Source organism: Stomoxys calcitrans, chromosome 3 (assembly GCF_963082655.1).
Source record: "Stomoxys calcitrans chromosome 3, idStoCalc2.1, whole genome shotgun sequence".
NCBI lineage: Eukaryota > Metazoa > Arthropoda > Insecta > Diptera > Muscidae > Stomoxys > Stomoxys calcitrans.
The window spans coordinates 17,377,575-17,397,589 of NC_081554.1; the positions used below are offsets into that span (position 1 = coordinate 17,377,575).

Consider the following 20,015-nt stretch of genomic DNA (forward strand, 5'->3'; position numbering starts at 1 on the left):
TTTGGCTAATGTTTTGCAAGCATCTTAACGAAGTAGGACCCGAGTCAGCTCACAAACTGGTATAGCTACCTAAGTGCAAAGAGGCCACAATTTTCATCCAATTTGGCTAATGTTTTGCAAGCATCTTAACGAAGTAGGACCCGAGTCAGCTCACAAACTGGTATAGCTACCATAAAAATAAACGTATCTTTTGATTTGACTTGTTGAGCTCTTACAGGAAGCAATTCTTATTGAAATATGTATAAAAATTGATAGGATTTTTTACTTGACTACCCATTATCCTTTTTTAGTTTCTCTAGGGTTCCCCTCCTAATGCTGGCGACATTTATGAGGTACTACGCCACAAAGAGTCGCACTGCGGCACGCCGTTATGACTCGTTTGTCGAATGTCCTTTATCATTGGGCTTAAGCTTGAATCGGACTGCACTCATTGATATGTGAGAAGGGCAATCTTCTCTGTTCCGTAATGGAGTGTTTGCGGGCATATTTGCAAATTTTGTCTTTAAGGAGAAACTGAGCAAGGAACTTGACAAATGCTACCCATGACCGAACTTACACTTAGGACGTTTTTAATTGTTTTGCTTAGTTTATTAATCATACTAACCTTCTGAAATCCAGTAAAGCTTTAGCCTGAGGCGGTACACCACTCTGAGGCCAGGAAAGGAAATGGAATTGTGTAACAGTGCGGGTTTCGCTAGTCCTTAAATTCTTCAGGTAGAAAGATCTGACGAGATAGTCATCACACCATATGTGCTCACTAACCAAATGAACCTAAAAAAAATATAAAAAATTAAATTTATAAAATTCCATGCCGTTCTTAGACATTCTCCACAAACCTCATATATGTGATAGACTTCAGCGCCCTCTTCAGGCCAGTAACGGGCACAAGCAATTTCGCCATTTTCCTGTAGGCGACATAAGGCCACAATGACAACGGCACCTTGTTCCCAGATCATTTGCCAGAAGTGGGCCAGCGTTGAAGGTATGGGTCCTTGGGCGGCCACATAGGCAGGGGCACGAGGATCATGATCGGTCTGAAGAGGGTAGAAAAGATAAACGATAAATCTTTGTTTTTATAAGGATATCATTTTGAACTTACAATAGTCGAAGCATTAACATAATCCAGTCCTTCGGCATTTGCCAAATGATTGAGAACAACACGAGAATGATCATAGGGTAATGGAGCTCCGGGTCTATTCAAATTGGCACATTGAGGCTGTAGGGCAGCATCACGGGCACTGGGCTCGGCCTCATAGCGGCATAAGGCTTCCCATTCCCGCTGTAGGCGACCCTTGTTCCTCAAATGGTCTTCCATATAAGACTGAAAGGAGAGCAGATGGGAGAGTTGTTTTACCCTCTATGTTTGCCTAGATCTAACTTACCAAAACCATGTGACCCGTTGATATATCCATATTCGTTAAAGCTGGCTCCTCACTCCATGACGAGGTGCTGGAACGCGATGAAGGCGGTCTTTCATTATCCTTGCTTAGTGATGTTATGCGTCCACTGGCCACCGGTTCCGCAGCACTACCCTTGCCGGCCATACGAGCACGACACAAATCCTGATAGTCCTTGCTGCAACTTTCTGTGCCTGCTATGCCCGACTGTATGCCACCCAGTTTGTCGCGTTTCTTATCATGCCTCTTGATCAGTATCAGTGTCACGAAGATTACAATGATTGCCGCCGCCCCAGCACCGGCAAACATGTAGACCATAATGTGCGTCACATCGGGTCCCTGGTCGGCCAGTTCAATGCGAGCTGCGGAAACACCACCATCGTCATCGCGTTTGATTTTATCACCAACACCGGCACGCAACACAGTGACGCCCAGACGCCGTAGAATGTTGTTCTTGACGCCGCGATTTTCATTGATGGCACGTGCAATGTCTATGGCACTCTTGCGTTCGGGGTTATTTGAGTCCACCCGGAAGGAGACTTCATGTGGTAGAACGCTAAAGAGAGGGAGGGAAGGATAGAGAGAGAGAGAGAGAGAGAGAGCGGATTAGTATAACAAGTTAAGTGCCAGAATATGAGCAACTTACGTTAAATAGGTAAAGTATCCTTGCATGTGTAAAATATTAGCCAACTCATTTACGATTCGTACGCCATCATTCCAACTGTCGATACTAAAAGACAAAAATGGGAAGAGAAGATATGAGCACCCTGCCTTCCTCCCCTGGCTTTCTCATACTCACGGGTTTTTAACAAACACATGCGCATACTCAGTGTCGACAGTATGCGGCGCATGATCCTCGTCGGAGTGGTTCTTGACAACTTTCTTCTTTTTGCTTGCCTCATTGCTGCCCTTGATGTGCGCCGGCAGCTGTTCCTTGGTATCAGAGTTGTTTAGTTTCCTCACCAGATCCTCTTTGACGGATGGTGGAGGTCCTACCATGGGTCCCGGCTTCTTAACATCCAAACGTTCGTGTCTTGTGAAGCCCAGCATATTGGCCAACAATTCGCGAGCCTTTTCCTTTCGCTGTTCCTTATCGTAAACGGCATCATACACCGGCTGATCATTCATGGTAATCAGACCTCCCTCGGTAAAGACCTTTTCGGGACGATGTTGTTTGTGCCGATGCGGATGCATATTGGACGAAAGCATTGCCTCCTCTTCCAAGGGAGTCAAAGAATTACGAAATAGACTTTCCTCAATATCCTGGCGGGCTTCATTCGCCTCATTGTTTTCCAATTTCAAAGGTCTCCGCTTATAGGCAGACAATTCCTCTACCTCCAATGCTGGGGAAGCCTGGGCATGGTTAAGGAGAGCAGGTTCTTGTTCGAGGCCCTTTTCCTGTGCCAATTCGCGGAAAAATGACTTCTCCTTGTTGGGTTTCTCCGGCAGAACACCTTTGCGGGCACTTGTCCGCTTCCAGGGACCATAATTCTCAGGGAAATACAATTCATTGGAGTCATTGGGTTCATCGGGCACATAAATGGGTGAGGCTGGTTGTGGCGGCATTGGCACTGTCTCCAGCTGATCCATCAACCTCTCCTGAGTCCTTTCATAGGGCTGGGGATCGGGTTCTGAAGCAGCCAGCATTTGATACAGTTCCAAACGTTGCAATAAGGCCTCTTTGCGCTCTGCCTCCAGCTGGGCCTCCCTCTCCTCATTTTCCTTTTGTATGCGCGCCCTTTCATTCTCCATATACAAGTCCATGACATTCGAAGGATTCATTTGTGACTCACGATGTCTATCGAACTCTCCCAATTGGCTCAGTTCCAAAGGATCAGTGCGTTGCTGACGATCCTGCATTTGCAGTTGATGAAAAATGGCATTGATGCCATTGGAATTGGCTGCTCCGTTGTGTTTTTTCAGAGGCGGATAGAAAAGTTTATTAGCGGCATATTCGTCTTCTGGTGGTATAAAACGCACAAAGGCCATGGCATCAGCCGGCTCAAAGTCCGTGGGCATGGGAGCCAAATTGGCGCATAGATTGGGAGGAAGTTGAATTTGTTTTTGCATTGAGTAAAGAGAACCTTGTATGCGGCATTGAACATAGGGATGATCCCAACCTAACCCGGCCCCCTGCAACTCCTCGAGCATAGTGGCGAGTAGGCGCGATTGGTCTTCCGTGAGAGGGGTTCTGCAAAAGAAAAGGAGGGAAAGAAATGAAATAAAATTTTACAAATTTTTCTAGGAAAATCAAATGTTTAAATAAAATTTATATAAAAATTAAATTCGACCAGATTTTTTTTTTGAGAATTGAATTTCGACGAGTTTTTCTAAGAAAATAAAATTTCAACAGAATTATCTAAGAAAAGCTAAATTTAATGCGATCTTTAATGGACATCAAATTTTTACGAAATTTTTTTATTTAAATCAAATTTTTACGAGAATTTCTTAAAATAGACGAGATTTTATGAAAATCTAATTTCGATGATATATTCCATGAAAATTATATCTCTAGAGGTTTTTCGATAAATGTGGAATTTTGATGTTTTTATACCTTCCATCATAGGATGGGGGTATATTAATTTCGTCATTCTGTTTGTAACACCTCGAAATATGAACCTGAGACCCCATAAAGTATATTCATTCTTGGTCGTCATCTCATTTTAAGTCGATCTAGCCATGTCCGTCCGTCTGTCTGCCGAAAGCACGCTAACTTTCGAAGGAGTAAAGCTAGGCGCTTTAAATTTTTCACAATTACTTTTTATTAGTGTAGGTCGGTTGGGATTGTAAATGGGCCAAATCGGTCCATGTTTTGATATAGCTGCCATATAAACCGATCTTGGGTCTTGACTTCTTGAGCCTCTAGAGGGCGTAATTCTCGTTTGATATGACTGAAAATTTGCACGGGATGTTTCGGTCTCACTTCCAACAACTGTGATAAGTACGATTCAAATCGGTTCATAATCTGGTATAGCTGCCATATAAACCGGTCTTGGATCCCGACTTCTTGAGCCGCTAGAGGACGCAATTCTCATCCGATTTGGCTGAAATTTTGCATGAGGTGTTTTGTTATGACTTCCAATAACTGTGCTAAGTATGACACAAAATCAGAACTTAACCTGATAATAGCTGCCATAACAACCGATCTGTTTTTTTGACTTCTTGAGCCTCTAGAGGGCGCAATTCTACAGCTCCTACATAAACCGATCTCCCGATATTGCTTTTTGAGCCTCTACAAGGCGCAATTCTTATCCGAATGGACTGAAATACACAAAACACAATGACTTCTACAATGTTCAGCATTCAATTCATTTATGGTCCGAATAGGACTGTAACTGATATAGCTCCAATAGCATAACAGTTCATATTCAATAGTATTTGTTAGCCTAAAAAGTGATACCGTGCAAAGAACTCGACAAATGCGATCCATGGTGAAGGATATACAAGATTCGGCCCGGCCGAACTTAGCACGCTCTTACTTGTTTTCCATGAAAATCAAATATCGACAAGATATTCTATGAAAATCTAATTTTGACAAACTTCCAACAGATGATCAAAATCATGTGTGATACGGATGAAGTGTAATTTACCACAGACAGAATGTCTGCCATTACACAAAAATAAATGCATTGGAAAAGGTACAGCTAATAAGCAGGGTTGCCGAGCTTGGTTTATGTGGCAATTGTATCATAAATGCGTTTTCGCAATTAAATACGATTCAAATACAACATATCAACGACCCTTGAAGCCATCACACCTAATATGGTTGAAAAGACGAAACGCGTCCCATAGTGGTTGGTGTGTGTTGCTATCGTTGGCTTTCCTTTTCCATTTGCATCTCCGATCATTGAGCTCGTCTTGAAAGAGAAACAAACAAAAATTTTCTATAACATTTTCTAAGAAAATCAATGTTCGTCGAAATTTTCATAGAAATCAAAAATTTGGCAAATTTTCTTTAAAATTATATTTCAAATTTTCTTACGACAACCAGATTCTGGGTAAATCTGCTATTTTAAATTAAATTTGGACAAAATTTGCTATGAAAATTTCCAAATTTGCTATTAAATTTCAACGATTTTTTTTATAAAAATTTAATTTAGACGAGTTTTTATGGCAATCAAATTTCGACTAGATTTTCACCTGTAGGTGAGCACGTTCGTTCCGGTCCAAAGGACGCCTCGCCTTTGGTACAGGGTGTCCATTAGATATTTAAGGGCGCCAATAACTCGCCTTGTAATATCGAACATCATAGGTATGCAGTATTTGTGCCAGAGCCAGTGCCGCCCGACCTCTCACTGAGACTGCCGTTGCAGCTACTCTGTATGGGGCATTCCACTATCTACAACCGGTGGACACGCCCGGTTGCTCGCAGCTAAGCTTTTCGTAGCGGCAATGAACACCACACAGATGGGACCTCAATGTTTCAGCCTGTGTGGTGCTCAGAACTATCGCGTGCCGCACCAAGATTTTTATGTTATAACCAAGTTAATCAAGATAATAAAATTTCGACGAAACGAAACTGACTAAAATTCTCTACAAAACCAGTTTACTTATGAGACACTGGTTTGGTGGAAGGCTGGTTATGGGAGTGCCCGTACCATCGAGTTCGAAAAGATCCAAAAATTGCCCTGCGTTGGAATTGGGGAAGTAATGGTATCTATGCCCTGGGCTGAATTGGATACGATGGATGTGGATAAGATTAATTGGCACTAGCCGAACGTAGAATAGCGTTCCAAGCGACTCGGATCTTCTGCGCTCATTTTTAAATCTCTGACACCAAGTTTCGAGGTGTCTCCCATCACTCGATCTTTCCATCGGGCCTTTGATCTTCCCGGTTTGCGTGTACCACCGTGTTTGCCTCCAAAAGACTTCTTTGCTGGAGCTTCTTCATTGATTCTGACAACATGACCTATGCGTGTAACTATGCTATCGTCGTCATACAGCTCGTGGTTCATACGTCGCCCATATTCTCCGTTAACGCAAACTGGTCCATATATTTTACGGAGAATCTTTCTCTCAAATACTCCAAGCACTGAATCATCTGCTTTCACAACTACCCATGTTTCAGAACCATATAACAGCACGGGTAGTATCAGTGTCTCGTAAAGTGTAGTCTTCGTCTGTCGAGAGGTGGCCTTGTTTCTAAACTGCTTACTTAGTCCAAAGTAGCATCTGTTTGCCAGTATTCTCAAAACTGGTGTCATTCGTTTCGGTTTCGGTGGTGCCGAGGTAGATGACTGAGGTAGTTACTGACTATCTCAAAGTTGTGGTTCCCAACTTTCTCCATTTTCTTTATCTGCTCGGTTATGCAAGGCTTTTTGGGAGTTGAAACCATCCATTTCGTCTTATCTCCATTTAATGCTAGATCCATTTTCACTGACTCTCTTTCGATTCTTTCAAAGGCAGCAGTTAGTACTTACGGTGACCGACCTATGATATCGATGTTGTCGGCTTAGGCGAGTAGCATTTGCATCTCGTATAATCTTCTCCAGCAGGATATTAAAGAGACCACACGATAGGCTGTCTCCTTGTCTGAAACCTCATTTGGTATTAAATGGTTCGGAGAGATTCTTTCCTATTCTTTCTGAGGAACGCGTATCAGCAAGTGTCATCCTGCAGAGTCTTATTAATTTTACAGGGACACCAAACTCAGACATGGCTTGAAATACCTTCGAACGTAAAGGAGTATCCAAGGAGGCTTTGTAGAAAGAAAAACAAAGAGAAGGTAGGTGTTGATTTGTCCTTCTCGGGTCTTTTCCAGGATTTGGCGCAGTGTGAATATCTAGTCTAGTGTGGATTTACCAGGTCTAAAGCCGCATTGATAGGGCTCAATTATCTCATTGACTTTAGGTTTTAATCTTTCACATAGTACGCTCGAGAGTATCTTGTATGCGATGGGGAGGAGACTTATTCCTCCGTAGTTGGCACATTCCGTCTTGTCTCCTTTCTTGTGTACGGGACATAGTATGCTGAGGTTGCAATCATCGGGTATGCGTTCTTCTAGCCAGATTGCGCAGATAAGCTGATGCATACGCTTTATCAGCGTGTCGCCTCCGGTCTTAAATAGTTCAGCGGGTAAGCCGTCGGCTCTTGCTGCCTTGTTGTTCTTTAGTCGGGTCACTGCTACTTGGACCACATTCTGACTAGGAGGTAAACATTCAATACCATCATCAGGGATTGGTTCTGCGGTATCCTCTTCGCCGCCAACATCGAACACTAGCAGTTGAGTAAAATGTTCTTTCCACATTCTCAGCATGTTATCTATGTCAGTTACCAGATTTTCATCTCTGTCTCTGCAGGAGGATGTGCCTGCACCAAAGCCACCGGTTTGATGTTTAATTATTTGATAGAATTTCCGGACTTCATTCTGACTCCTGTACATCTCAATTCGCTCACACTCACGTCTTTCCATTTCCTGTTTCTTTCTGCGAAATAGACGTTTCTCCTCTCCCCTTTTCTCTCGATACCTCTCCTTCGCCAGATGAGGTTACAGGGTTGCTCTATATGCCGCGTTCTTGGCTTCAGTAACATCTCGACACTCTTGGTCGTACCATGAGTTTCTTGAAAGAGGCTTCCGGTACCCAAGTACGGATTTCGTGGCATTTTCCATGGAGTGGGCAATAGTTTGCCACTGCGCCATTATATCATCGGATCAAGGAGTGCTTTTATCAAGCTGTTGGATCAGTCGAGTGGAGTATGCCGCTGCCGTTTTTGTGTTTGCGGCTTTTCAATGTCCAGCTTCCGTGTAATGTCAGATCGTACTTTCCTCGCCATGTTTAAACGGGTGCGAACCTTTGCTGCAACAAGGTAATGATCCAAATCAATATTCGCTCCACCGATCGATCGTACATCTAACAAGCTGGATGAATGCCTTCCATCTATCACAACGTGATCAATTTGGTTTCTCGTGTTTTGATCGGGTGACAGCCATGTTGCTTTGTGAATATTTTTATCTTGAAATCTGGTGCTACTAACTACCATGTTTTTTGCCACGGCGAAATCTATCAGCCTCAACCCATTACTGGATGTTATCATCGTGGAGGCTAAACTTTCCGACTGCTGGACCAAAAATGTCTTCCTTCCCTATCTTCGCATTAAAATCTCCCAGAACGATTTTAATATCATGGGCGGGGCAGCGGTCATATTCTCTCTCTAGGCGCTCGTAGAAAATATCTTTGGTCTGCTCGTTTTTGTCTTCCGTTGGGTCATGTGCACATATAAGGCTGATGTTCAAGAATTTGGCTTTTATGCGGATTGTGGTTAGCCTCTCATCCACCGGTGTAAAGCTGGAAGCAAGGTGTCTCAGTCTCCGACTAACCACAAATCCACAGCCAAATTCATGTCTCGTGTAATGGCAGCTATAGTATAGTTCGTCGTCGTTTGGAGTTGTAGTGACGCCATTCCCAGTCCATCGCACTTCCTGTAAGGCAGTAATATCTGCCTTGTACTTCTCTAATACATCCGCCAGCGCGTATACTGCTCCTCCTCTATAAAGAGTGCGGACATTCCAGGTGCAGATCCGCAAATCATGGTCCTTTTTTCCTTTGCGTGGGTCGTCAACGTTGGGGGGTCCGTTTTTACTATTTCTTTGTTTCTCATAGTCGTTCTCATAGTTTTCCGGTGGCGGGTTACTGGCCCAGCGCCCCAACCTCATGGGTTTTGTGGGATTGCACACGTATCCCTCGTTGTGGCGAGCCGCTTGCTCCAAGATCCGACGCTCTCCTCCAGTCGCCCCTAACCTGGGAACAGACGCTGATGTTGGCCATTGGTTATTTTAAGACGCCACTGAGACTCTCCTCTCGAAAAATTAGGTGCATTCTATGTATGGGAAAAATGGGGCCATGGTCTCTTGCGATGGTTTTAGCGTAGCGGTATGAGGGTCATACTCCGATAGACTTGACATCGGTATGTGGTTTAGATTACCGGACGAGTTTACGGTTTCGGGCGTGGTCCGGTGGATAGATAAACGACGAAAATGTCTCTATGGACTTTAGTTGCCATGACAATCAAGAATATTTATATATACCTTATAGTGTCTTAATTCAATAATTCGAGTTGTATGGAATGGTGTGAGGAAGTTAGTAAACCTCTTAACATTTGATATACAAATCACGAAAATACACAAAACAAGGATTTTTAGATTTTTCTAAAATGTTCTATCCATACTTACTTTTCAATGTCCTCCACATCGACGCCAGCGGTTGGTATGCACTTTCCAAAGATGTTGTCTATAGAAACCGGAAACAGCCATTCGCACACAAATGCAATGTCCCATACAACCATGGCAAATGCATCGATGCATCATGGAATTTGTTGTTTATAGTACAGCCAAAAGCATATAGAAGAGAACAAATACAAAAGGAAAAAAAAAATGTTAATGGTTGTGTTGATGATTATGGTCATAATTGTAGTGATAATCAACATAATCATCATAATCATAATTCAGTTGTTGTGCCAAAAGAGATGGGAATGAAGTGCCTTTAATGGCATTAAGTGCAAACGTTTCAAAAGCAATACAAATTTTGGCACTCGGAACGCATGAAAGCCAGATGACGGTACGTAGTTGGTTGACTGGCGGGGGTTAGTTGGCTTGGCCTTTGGCCTTATGATAAGCATTGCCAGCATATTAATTTTACTTATCTGGTCTCATGCATCCAAACCACACCCACTCTACAAAAAAATCTTTCCAAAATCTTTCAAAACCAAAGTCCTTTCTCCCAGCATTGGTCTGCAGTTTCTAAATGCTGTGGGCTAAATGTTTGGCTTGTACTGCCATAAAGACACAGACATTTGCATAATGCTGATGATAAAGTTTTTATTTTTTTTTTCATTGTGACCTCGTTTAGCAAGGCAGTCTTCCACTTCTATGGCACCCCCTCCTACCCAGCAAGAAAGGGGTTATAATTTTAAGGTTTAGGTCAAAATTGTTTACATTTTGTTGTTGTTTTTTTCTTCTTCTTTTTATTTCCGTTTTTATTTTTGTATCACACAACATGAAGCTTCATTGAGTTGCAAAGGCTTTCCAGCTTCTGGTGGCTTAAAGGGAAAATATGGAAAGTAGGAGCGTTTCGTGCCAAGTGTCTTGATAATGGATATCTAATGCTAAATTATCGTCTATACAATGACTTTTAATGTAAATTCATGCAGTTTGTTTTTTTTTTCTTCTTTTTCGCCGTTCTTTTTTTTGGGTCAATGGCAACCTTAGCAACCCATTGCTTTTCATGACAGGATGTTAATCATCATTAAGCACCAAAATTTTGATAAATGGGAAAGAGAGATTTGCAAAGGATTTAGGCAGGTTGTTATTATGATCGTTTAGTCAATTGGGGAATAATAATAATGGGGAAAATTTGGTTATTCAATTCACGATTTGGCCATTTTCGCATTGAACACTTGAAAGTGTAGCAAATTAAGCCTTTGATAATTGTAGCGATTATACGACAGTGGGAGGGAACATAGAACACTCAATTATCGATAGCAGACATAAACTGTTATTTGGAAGGAAAGGCCCCCATATTAAACCATTTGAAGAAATTTATAGTAGTAAAGCACTTTATGGCCTCGAAAAGTTCAAACTAAAACTTAAACCAATATTTTGATTTCGTACAGATTCTCTAGGAAAATGACCAATTGGCCAAATTTTGTATGAAAGCAAATTTTGAACGAGAATTTTTATGGCAATGCATTTTTTTCAAAATCTTATATATAAAATTCAATTTGTGTTTGTTTATTCAGTATAGACTCAAAAACGGCTGCACCGATTACATTAAAATTTTCACAGATTGTATGGGTTGGTCTGGAAGTAAACAAAGCCTATATAATTTTTTTGATATCGGGAGGTGGCGGACCCTCCCTCTTACCACAAAGCTACTACCCAGGTATTCAAGAATAGAATACGAACTTCATAAAAAAAAGTTTGGTCCAAGTACTTGGGGGCCGCGCCAACCCCAAAACCCCTTAAAATAGGTTTATTTGGACGATCATGACAATATGGGACTTAAATTAAAGGTATTCGGGAGTGGGCAGGAAGTAGGAATAGCCTTTATAATTTATTGAAGGCGTAATGGGGCGGACCCTCCACCGTTACCCCAACAACAGCATCCAAAATCAAAAGTGGACCCATAAGTATGCGGGAGTAGATAACAAATCTGGCATAGAAATTCATGTCGAAGTATAGGGGGTCACTCCACCCCCACAAAAACGCCCAAAATGGGCACATTAGCTAATCATGGGACTCGGATGGTTTGTTTCGTATAGACTGAAAAATGGCAGAACCGAATAGAATCGTATAGACTGAAAAACGGCAGAACCGATTTTCCCGAAATTTTCGCATATTGTGTAAGTTGGTCAGGAAGGAAACATAGGCTGGAAGGAAACATAGGCTGGAAGGAAACATAGGCTATACAATCTTTCTGTATCGGAAGGGGGACGGACCCTCCCCCTTATGCCAAAAACACAACTCAAAATCAAAAGTGAACCGATCAGGACAATATAGGTATCAAATGAAAGGTATTGGAGAGTAGAATACGAATATGGTATTAAAATTTGAGTCTAAATACCCGTTGGGGCGCCCCAACCCCAAAACTACCCCAAACAGACATATTGGACGTTCATTTCAATATAAGGGCTGAATCGAATCGAAGTATAGGGGGTCATGCCACGCCACAAAAACGCCATTAGACCCATTATCACGCCACCCCTTAAAAACGCCATTACTTGCCTGAACCGATTTTCTTAAAATTTTCAAATTTTCGATTTTTTTTAAATTATCCCAAAAACGCCACCCATATCCGAAAGTGGTCCGATGGGCACAATAAGGGTATCGAATGAAAGGTATTGGAGACCAGAAAACGAGTATGGTGTTAAAATTTGGGTTCAAGTACCCAGCGGGCCCCCCCAACCTCAATACTTCTCTAAACAGATATATTCGAAGTTCATGTCAATACGGGATTCAAATGAAAAGTATTAGGTAGTAGATTACCAATATGGCATAAAACATTAGGTCCAAGTAATATGACGTCGGCCACCCCAAATACCCCCAAATGGGCATTCAAGCCAAACATGACTATATGGGACTCAAATGAAAGGTATTAGGTAAAGAAGGCGCAGCGAAGCGGGCCCGGTTCGGCTAGTTGTGTATAAAAATCAAATTTAGACACGACATTCAATGAAAGTACTATTTAAAATTTTTTTTTAAGAAAATTTCATCAAAATTTTCTATGAAAATTAGATTTCGAGAAAATTTTTTGAGAATTTAATTGGGACTAGATTTTCTAAGAAAATAATGTGAAGACAAAATCGGGGACTTTCCTTGCAAATGGAAAAGAAAAGCCTGAGCTCGCAACAATCATCTCTAGCTTTCCTTTTCCATTTGCAAAGAAAATCTCTGATCATTGTGCTCGTCTCTAAAGAGAAAAAAACAAAATTTGAAAAATTTGGACTGTTTTTCGGGGAAAAAATTTTTTCTACGAGATTTTTTGCGGTCATAATTTCGACGAGATATTTTGAAAAACAAAGTTCGACGAGTTTGTTTTTCCCACAAAAATGTCAACAAGGTTTTTTAAAAAAGAAAATTTCGACGAGATATTTTAAGGAAAAAATTAAAAAAAATGTCGAATAGATTTTTTGGGGAAAAAAAGTTGACCAGATATTTTGGCAAAAAAAAACTCAACGAGATTATTTTGGAAAAAAATTTTCAACAAGATATTTCGGTACAAAAATCAAATAAAAAAACAACAAGATTTTTTGGGGACTATATCGACGAGATATTTTGGGAAAAAAGTTTTGATGAGATTTTTAGGGGGAAAAAGAGATTATTCTTTGTTTATTAAATATCGACGAATACTCTTACTCTTAATTTTAACCGAAGCTCGCGATAAACCTTCGAATGCGCAAACGGGTAAAGCGGAACAGTATAGAAGTCAAATGATAGGCCTATGGGAGTAAAAAACGAAACTAGCATTAAAATTAATTGGCCTACCAGCCACCAAAGACCCCTCAATCGGATGTGAAGATCGCTTAGCACACAGTTGACTTAAATGAAATTGTTTGCGGTGTACATTTCACTGTTCAACAGCAAATCTGGGGGTGAACATTTTCAGCCAGGGAGATGGTATTTAGTTAACAGAACAAGGGCCAAAAGTTCCCGGGTCAACATTTTTGGTATGCCCTTTGTTGTATGGTCTAGGTCACTCCTGTAGTTGAGTTGGTAGAGTGCTCGGATTACCAGTGCGGAGTAGTGGATTCGATTCCTGGCAGAGTATGGGTGTGTCGCTGCTGTCGTATATAAGGCTGTTCAGAAAAAATACTGATACTCTTAGCGAACCTAATTTAGAGAACAGACTGCTACTCCAATCTAACCTTACCTAATCCCACAAAACCTAACCTGAAGTAACTTAAACTAACATAACTTAACTTAACATAACCTAACCTTACTTAACCTAAACTAACCTAGCATGGTCTAAAAAAAGACGAGGATTTCCATATTTTGCAGTATGTGTGAATTGGGACTTAAATGAAAGAAATTTGGGAGTAGAGTTTGAACCTGATGTACAAAATTTTGGGCTAAATCTGAGGATATCTGCCCAGACTTTGACATTAAAATTGTTCCACAGTGCCAAAAATCTGATAATGACATTCGCTACCGAATTTCTGTTGAGCCGCCCAAACACCCAAAATACTCTGCGGCGACTACGTTGATTAGTTCATGTTGTGGGAATGAAAAAAATGTATCTTTCGAAACTACAATTTCTAAAAATCCATTAAAAAAAAATCAATATTTCTTTCCTTGAAAAAAGAGCACTTATTTTAAAAGTTCATTCACTTAATATCATACACAAAATTTCAACTTACCATCGAAGCACACTTCAGTACCTTCCATGCACAAGGTCCGGACAAATTTGCAACCTGAAAGAATAGACAACAACAACAAAATCCAAATTAGAACATTTAAAAAATTGTATCAATAAATTGAACATCATATTGGGCGTTTCAAAAAACCTATTTAGTTAACTCACTGTCCCTCTTCCTATCTCTCTCGCTCTCTTTCACATTTTTTCCATAGGCTATAATAAATATTTTGGAAAACAAAACAAAAACACAAAGCCATTCATAACACCTACGTGTAGATAATCCTTGCTGTTGTAGGTGTTGTGAGAGGCTTAATTAATGTTTACAAAACTGCCAATTTTCATAGCCTACAGACAGGCGCAAAGTTTTATTTTGTAACCAAAAAAAAAAAAAAAAACAAGTAGGAGCAAAACTAAAACAAATAAGTATTGTGTATAGAATGGCATAACAGAATTGTTTGATACTCTATATCATATTGAGGTTAACAGAAAATAATAAATGTCAAAGCTTTAAATTGCTGGACAAACCTTACAGAGTATTTTTATACCCTCCACCATAGGATGGGGGGTATACTAATTTCGTCATTCTATTTGTAACTACTCGAAATATTCGTCTGAGACCCCATAAAGTATATATATTCTTGATCGTCGCGACATTTTATGTCGATCTAGCCATGTCCGTCCGTCTGTCTGTCTGTCGAAAGCACGCTAACTTCCGAAGAAGTAAAGCTAGCCGCTTGAAATTTTGCACAAATACTTCTTATTAGTGTAGGTCGGTTGGTATTGTAAATGGGCCATATCGGTCCATATTTTGATATAGCTGCCATATAAACCGATCTTGGGTCTTGACTTCTTGAGTCTCTAGAGTGCGCAATTCTTATCCGATTAGAATGCAATTTTGCACAACGTGTTTGGTTGTGATATCCAACAACTGTGCCAAGTATAGTCCAAATCGGTCCATAACCTGATATAGCTGCCATATAAACCGATCTTGGGTCTTGACTTCTTGAGCCTCTAGAGGGCGCGATTCTTATTCGATTGGAATGAAATTTTGTACGACGTGTTTTGTTATGATATCCAAAAACTGTGCCAAGTATGGTTTAAATCGGTCAATAACCTGATATAGCTGCCATATAAACCGATCTTGGGTCTTGACTTCTTGAGCCTCTAGAGTGCGCAATTTTTATCCGATTGGAATGAAATTTTGCACGACGTGTTTTGTTATGATATCCAACAACTGTGCCAAGTATGGTTCAAATCGGTCCATAACCTGGTATAGCTGCCATATAAACCGATCTTGGGTCTTGACTTCTTGAGCCTCTAGAGAGCGCAATTCTTACCCGATTGGAATGAAATTATGCACTACGTGTTTTGTTATAATATCTAACAACTATGCTAAGTATGATTCAATTCGGTTCATAACCTGATATAGCTGCCATATAAACCGATCTGGGATCTTGACCTCTTGAGCCTCTGGAGGTCGCAATTATTATCCGATTTGCCAGAAATTTTGTACAACGGATCCTCTCATGACCATCAACATACGTGTTTATTATGATCTGAATCGGTCTATAGCCCGATACAGCTCCCATATAAGTCGATCTCTCTATTTTACTTCTTGAGCCCCCAAAGGGCGCAATTCTTATTCGAATTGGCTGACATTTTACACAGGTCTCCAATATATAATTTAATTGTGGTCTAAACCGGATCATATCTTGATATCGCTCTAATAGCAGGGCAAATCTTTTCTTATATCATTTTTTGCCTAAGAAGAGATGTCGGGAAAAGAACTCGACAAATTCGCTCCATGGTGGAGGGTATATAAGATTCGGCCCGGCCGAACTTAGCACGCTTTTACTTGTTTTCATTGTTTTTGTCATCAAGTTTTACATTTTTATACTAAAAAATCGAATTGCAAAATTTGTACTAAGTTTTTCAGTATTTCACTCGAAATACTTATCGGCTTGTATTTTTACTCGTTAAGAATCTATTAGCAATTACTTTACCTTTCACCTTTATGGACGTTATAATTGCAAATGCGAATATGCCCATAATGTGCATTAAGTAATAGGGTAAACTTCCCACGTATCACAGGAGCTGTTCGATTGAAGTTTAAACTCAATGATAATGGACCACTTTTTATTGCAGAATCCGAACGGTTTGCCGCATAGCGACACATCTTTGGGGAGAATTTTTATATGGCAAAGTACCTTATAAATGTTGCCAGCTTTGGGAGGGGATAACCACCGCCCAAATTTTGTTTTCCGGGATATGAACCCAGGCTTTCAGAGCCAAAGGCGGACATGCTAACCCTTGAGCTACGATGGCCTTTAAAATAGACAGTTATAATGGTAATAATGTAGGGCAATAAAAACTAATTTCCAAAAAAAAGTAAATTTAAATTTTTCGTTTGGCTAAACTGCTGTTCTCCCTCTCACCTTTGTTTATCCTGACCAAAGAGTTTATTTGTTTTGGGTTGCACACATGTAAAGTCACTACGATTACAATATCACAAAAAAAAAAGAAGTGGAAGTGGAAAACAGAATTTTTGAACAGCTGCCAAAATTGTAGTTACACCAGGCATGCTGTTTGAATGGATGGCTGTGAGGTAGGCTACCTGCCCTGCCAATGATGTGGCACACTATCATCAACCAAGCTCTGTGGCAAAAAAAAAAAAACGAGACATAACCAAACCTTGCATGTCAAACAAGTGTTACTGCAACGCAACACTTTTCGTAATTCCTTGCTCGGCACAAGGCATCCCAGAGAACAAGGTGTTTTTTTAATGGTAATAATGTGCCATCCTTTACGACATTTAATGTAATGGAACATTTACAAACTGAGTATAACAATAGAGTTTTTTTTTTAGAATGTGGTTACGGACTGATACAATTTTTATTTGAGCTTTTTGAACATCATTTTTATTGTAGGTAATTAAAAATTATGGGAAAAACTATATTTTAACATAATTAATTTGTAGACCCTCTACTATAGCATGGGGTATACTAATATCGTCATTCCGTTTGTAACACATCGAAATATTAGTCTTAGACCCCATTAAATATATATAGTCTTGATCACCATGGCATTTTAAGTCGATCTAGCCATACTAGCCATATGCATCCGTCTGTCCGACCGTCCGTCTGTCCAACCGTCCGTCTGTCTGACCTTCCGTCTGTCCGACCGACCGTCCGTCCGTCCGACCGTCCGTCTGTCCAACCGTCCGTCTGTCCGACCGTCCGTCTGTCCGACCGTCCGTCTGTCGACCATCCGTCTGTCCGACCGTCCATCTGTCCGACCGTCCGTCTGTCCGTCCGTCCGTCTGTGGAAAGCACGCTAAATTTGGAAGTAGTAAGGCCGGGCGCATGAAATTTTGCATAAATATTTCCTGTTATAGTAGGTCAGTTGGGATTGTAAACGCACCACATCGGCCCATGTTGTGAAATATGTAGCTCCCATTTAAATCGATCTCCCAATATACTTCTTTAGCTTCCTGAGAGCGCAATTCTTATTCGATTTGGCTGACATTTTCTATGTTCTATGATATCTAACGTACGTATCAAATATAGTTTGAATTGATCAATAACCTGATGAAGCTCCCGATTATACTTCTTGAGCCTCTAGAGGGCTCAATTTTTAACCGATTTGGCTGAAATTTTGCATTGTGACTTTTTGTATGACCTCCAACATATGTCCAACATGTGTCGAATATGGTCTGAATTGATTTATACCCTGAAATAGCTCCCGATTTCCCGATTTTACATCTTGAGCGTCCATAATGCGAAATTCCTATCTGATTTGGCTGAAATGTTGCAGAGTGACTTTTTCTATCCATAACCATAACCTGGTATAACTCCCACATAGACCGATCTCCCGATTATACTTCCTGAGCCTATAGAGGGCGCAATTGTCTGAAATTTCGCACAGCGACTTTTTGTATGACTTTTAACATACGTTTCAAATATGATCTGAATCGGTCAATAACCTGATATAGCTCCCATATAAACCGATCTTTCGATTTTAAATTTTGAGCCTCCATAGGGCGTAATTCTAATCCGATTTGGCTGAAATTGTGGACAGTGGCTTTTTATATGACATCTAACATACATCCCATATATGGTCGGAATCGTTCAATAACCTTATGTAGCCCCCATATACACCCATATCTCGGTTATACTTCTTGAGTCTGTAGAGGGTATAGTTCTTATCCGATTTGGCTAAAATTTTGCACAATGGCATCTACTATGGTCTTCAACATGCAAGCCATGAATTGGCCTGTATAGGTTCATAATCTGATATAGCATAGCAATTCTTATCCATTATCCTTTGTTTGCCTATAAAGAGATACCGGGCAAAGAAACTTGACAAATGCGATCCATGGAGGGCATTTAACACTCGGTCCAGCCGAACTTACCATACTTTTACTTTTTTTTTATTAAATAAGGATTTCGGTTGTTCTAGAAGACCCAATTGGTTTGGGCTATTTTGGGTCTAGCTGGTATTCGATTTATTAAAAGAAAGGACCAGAATACTTGTTTATGCATCGAGAATCAAGTCACTGTTATATTATAGTCTGGGTCGCTCTGTTTGCCTCTTTCATAACGTGCTCAGAATACCAGTGCTGAGGTCGCCGGTTCAATTTCTACCAGAGACCTGGTCTGTCACTTCTGTGGTACCACAATAAACTAAAGTCCAAGTGAGTCTGTTAGTAATATAGAATGCCACTATAACCTTCTAAGAAAGATATACAAGGTGATGTCCGTTGAGCTATACATGTATTTGAAGTGTCAAAAGAAGCATTCAAGTGCTTACTCTTCCTTAACTTCACTGCCTCTGATCTTCTTAACATCTATACCACTTTCATAAGGCCAAAAATGGAGTACAAATTAAATGTATGGGCTGGAGCTTATAAATCATCCCTGGAGCTACTGGACCGTGCACATACGAGAACGAGGGTTTTGATTGGGAACATTAGGGTATCCAAATCTATTGCCACCCTTGAATATCATCGTAATGTGTGTTGTTTGGCGCTGTTCTATCGGTACTTTCATGGTATGTGTTCATCTGATATTCGTCTTTTTATTCCTAGGATGTTTGTCAGAAATACTAGACATTCCAGGAACTCACACCCGTTTGTAATTGATTGGCCAGCGGACCGGACAATGCATCACAGAGATAATTCTTATTTCGCCCGAACCGTTCGTATGTGGAATCGACTTCCGGCTAATGTTGTCCCCACCCACTATGACATCCACTTTAACTTTAAGACAAATGTCAATAAACACTACATCATTTTCCCCCTCCAATTCCTAATTTCCATTCGCCAACGCAATGCACTGCATTCATAGGGGATATCCTATGCCTGCTTGTTGATAGAAAAAAAGAACATCTTCTTCAAAAGTTAAACATTTTAGCAGTTTTTTTAGTCATAGTCTTAGTCTTAGTCTTAGTCCTAGTCTTAGTCTTAGTCTTAGTCTTAGTCTTAGTCTTAGTCTTAGTCTTAGTCTTAGTCTTAGTCTTAGTCTTAGTCTTAGTCTTAGTCTTAGTCTTAGTCTTAGTCTTAGTCTTAGTCTTAGTCTTAGTCTTAGTCTTAGTCTTAGTCTTAGTCTTAGTCTTAGTCTTAGTCTTAGTCTTAGTCTTAGTCTTAGTCTTAGTCTTAGTCTTAGTCTTAGTCTTAGTCTTAGTCTTAGTCTTAGTCTTAGTCTTAGTCTTAGTCTTAGTCTTAGTCTTAGTCTTAGTCTTAGTCTTAGTCTTAGTCTTAGTCTTAGTC

At 40.4% G+C, this 20,015-nt stretch overlaps 1 protein-coding gene across 3 annotated transcripts in view; it reads right to left on the minus strand.

The window, feature by feature from the left end:
• Positions 1 to 20,015, minus strand: part of LOC106087239 (uncharacterized) — a 234,670-nt gene that overhangs the window by 4,556 nt on the left and 210,099 nt on the right. For all 3 annotated transcript variants that reach the window (XM_059364579.1, XM_059364580.1, XM_059364578.1), the window contains 8 exons: positions 14,250 to 14,303; positions 9,568 to 9,625; positions 2,197 to 3,588; positions 2,044 to 2,127; positions 1,383 to 1,953; positions 1,100 to 1,321; positions 837 to 1,034; positions 605 to 771 (listed from right to left, as the gene is read on the minus strand). In XM_059364579.1, the coding sequence (XP_059220562.1) occupies positions 605 to 771; positions 837 to 1,034; positions 1,100 to 1,321; positions 1,383 to 1,953; positions 2,044 to 2,127; positions 2,197 to 3,588; positions 9,568 to 9,625; positions 14,250 to 14,303 (2,746 nt within the window). The remainder of the gene's footprint in view (positions 1 to 604; positions 772 to 836; positions 1,035 to 1,099; positions 1,322 to 1,382; positions 1,954 to 2,043; positions 2,128 to 2,196; positions 3,589 to 9,567; positions 9,626 to 14,249; positions 14,304 to 20,015) is intronic.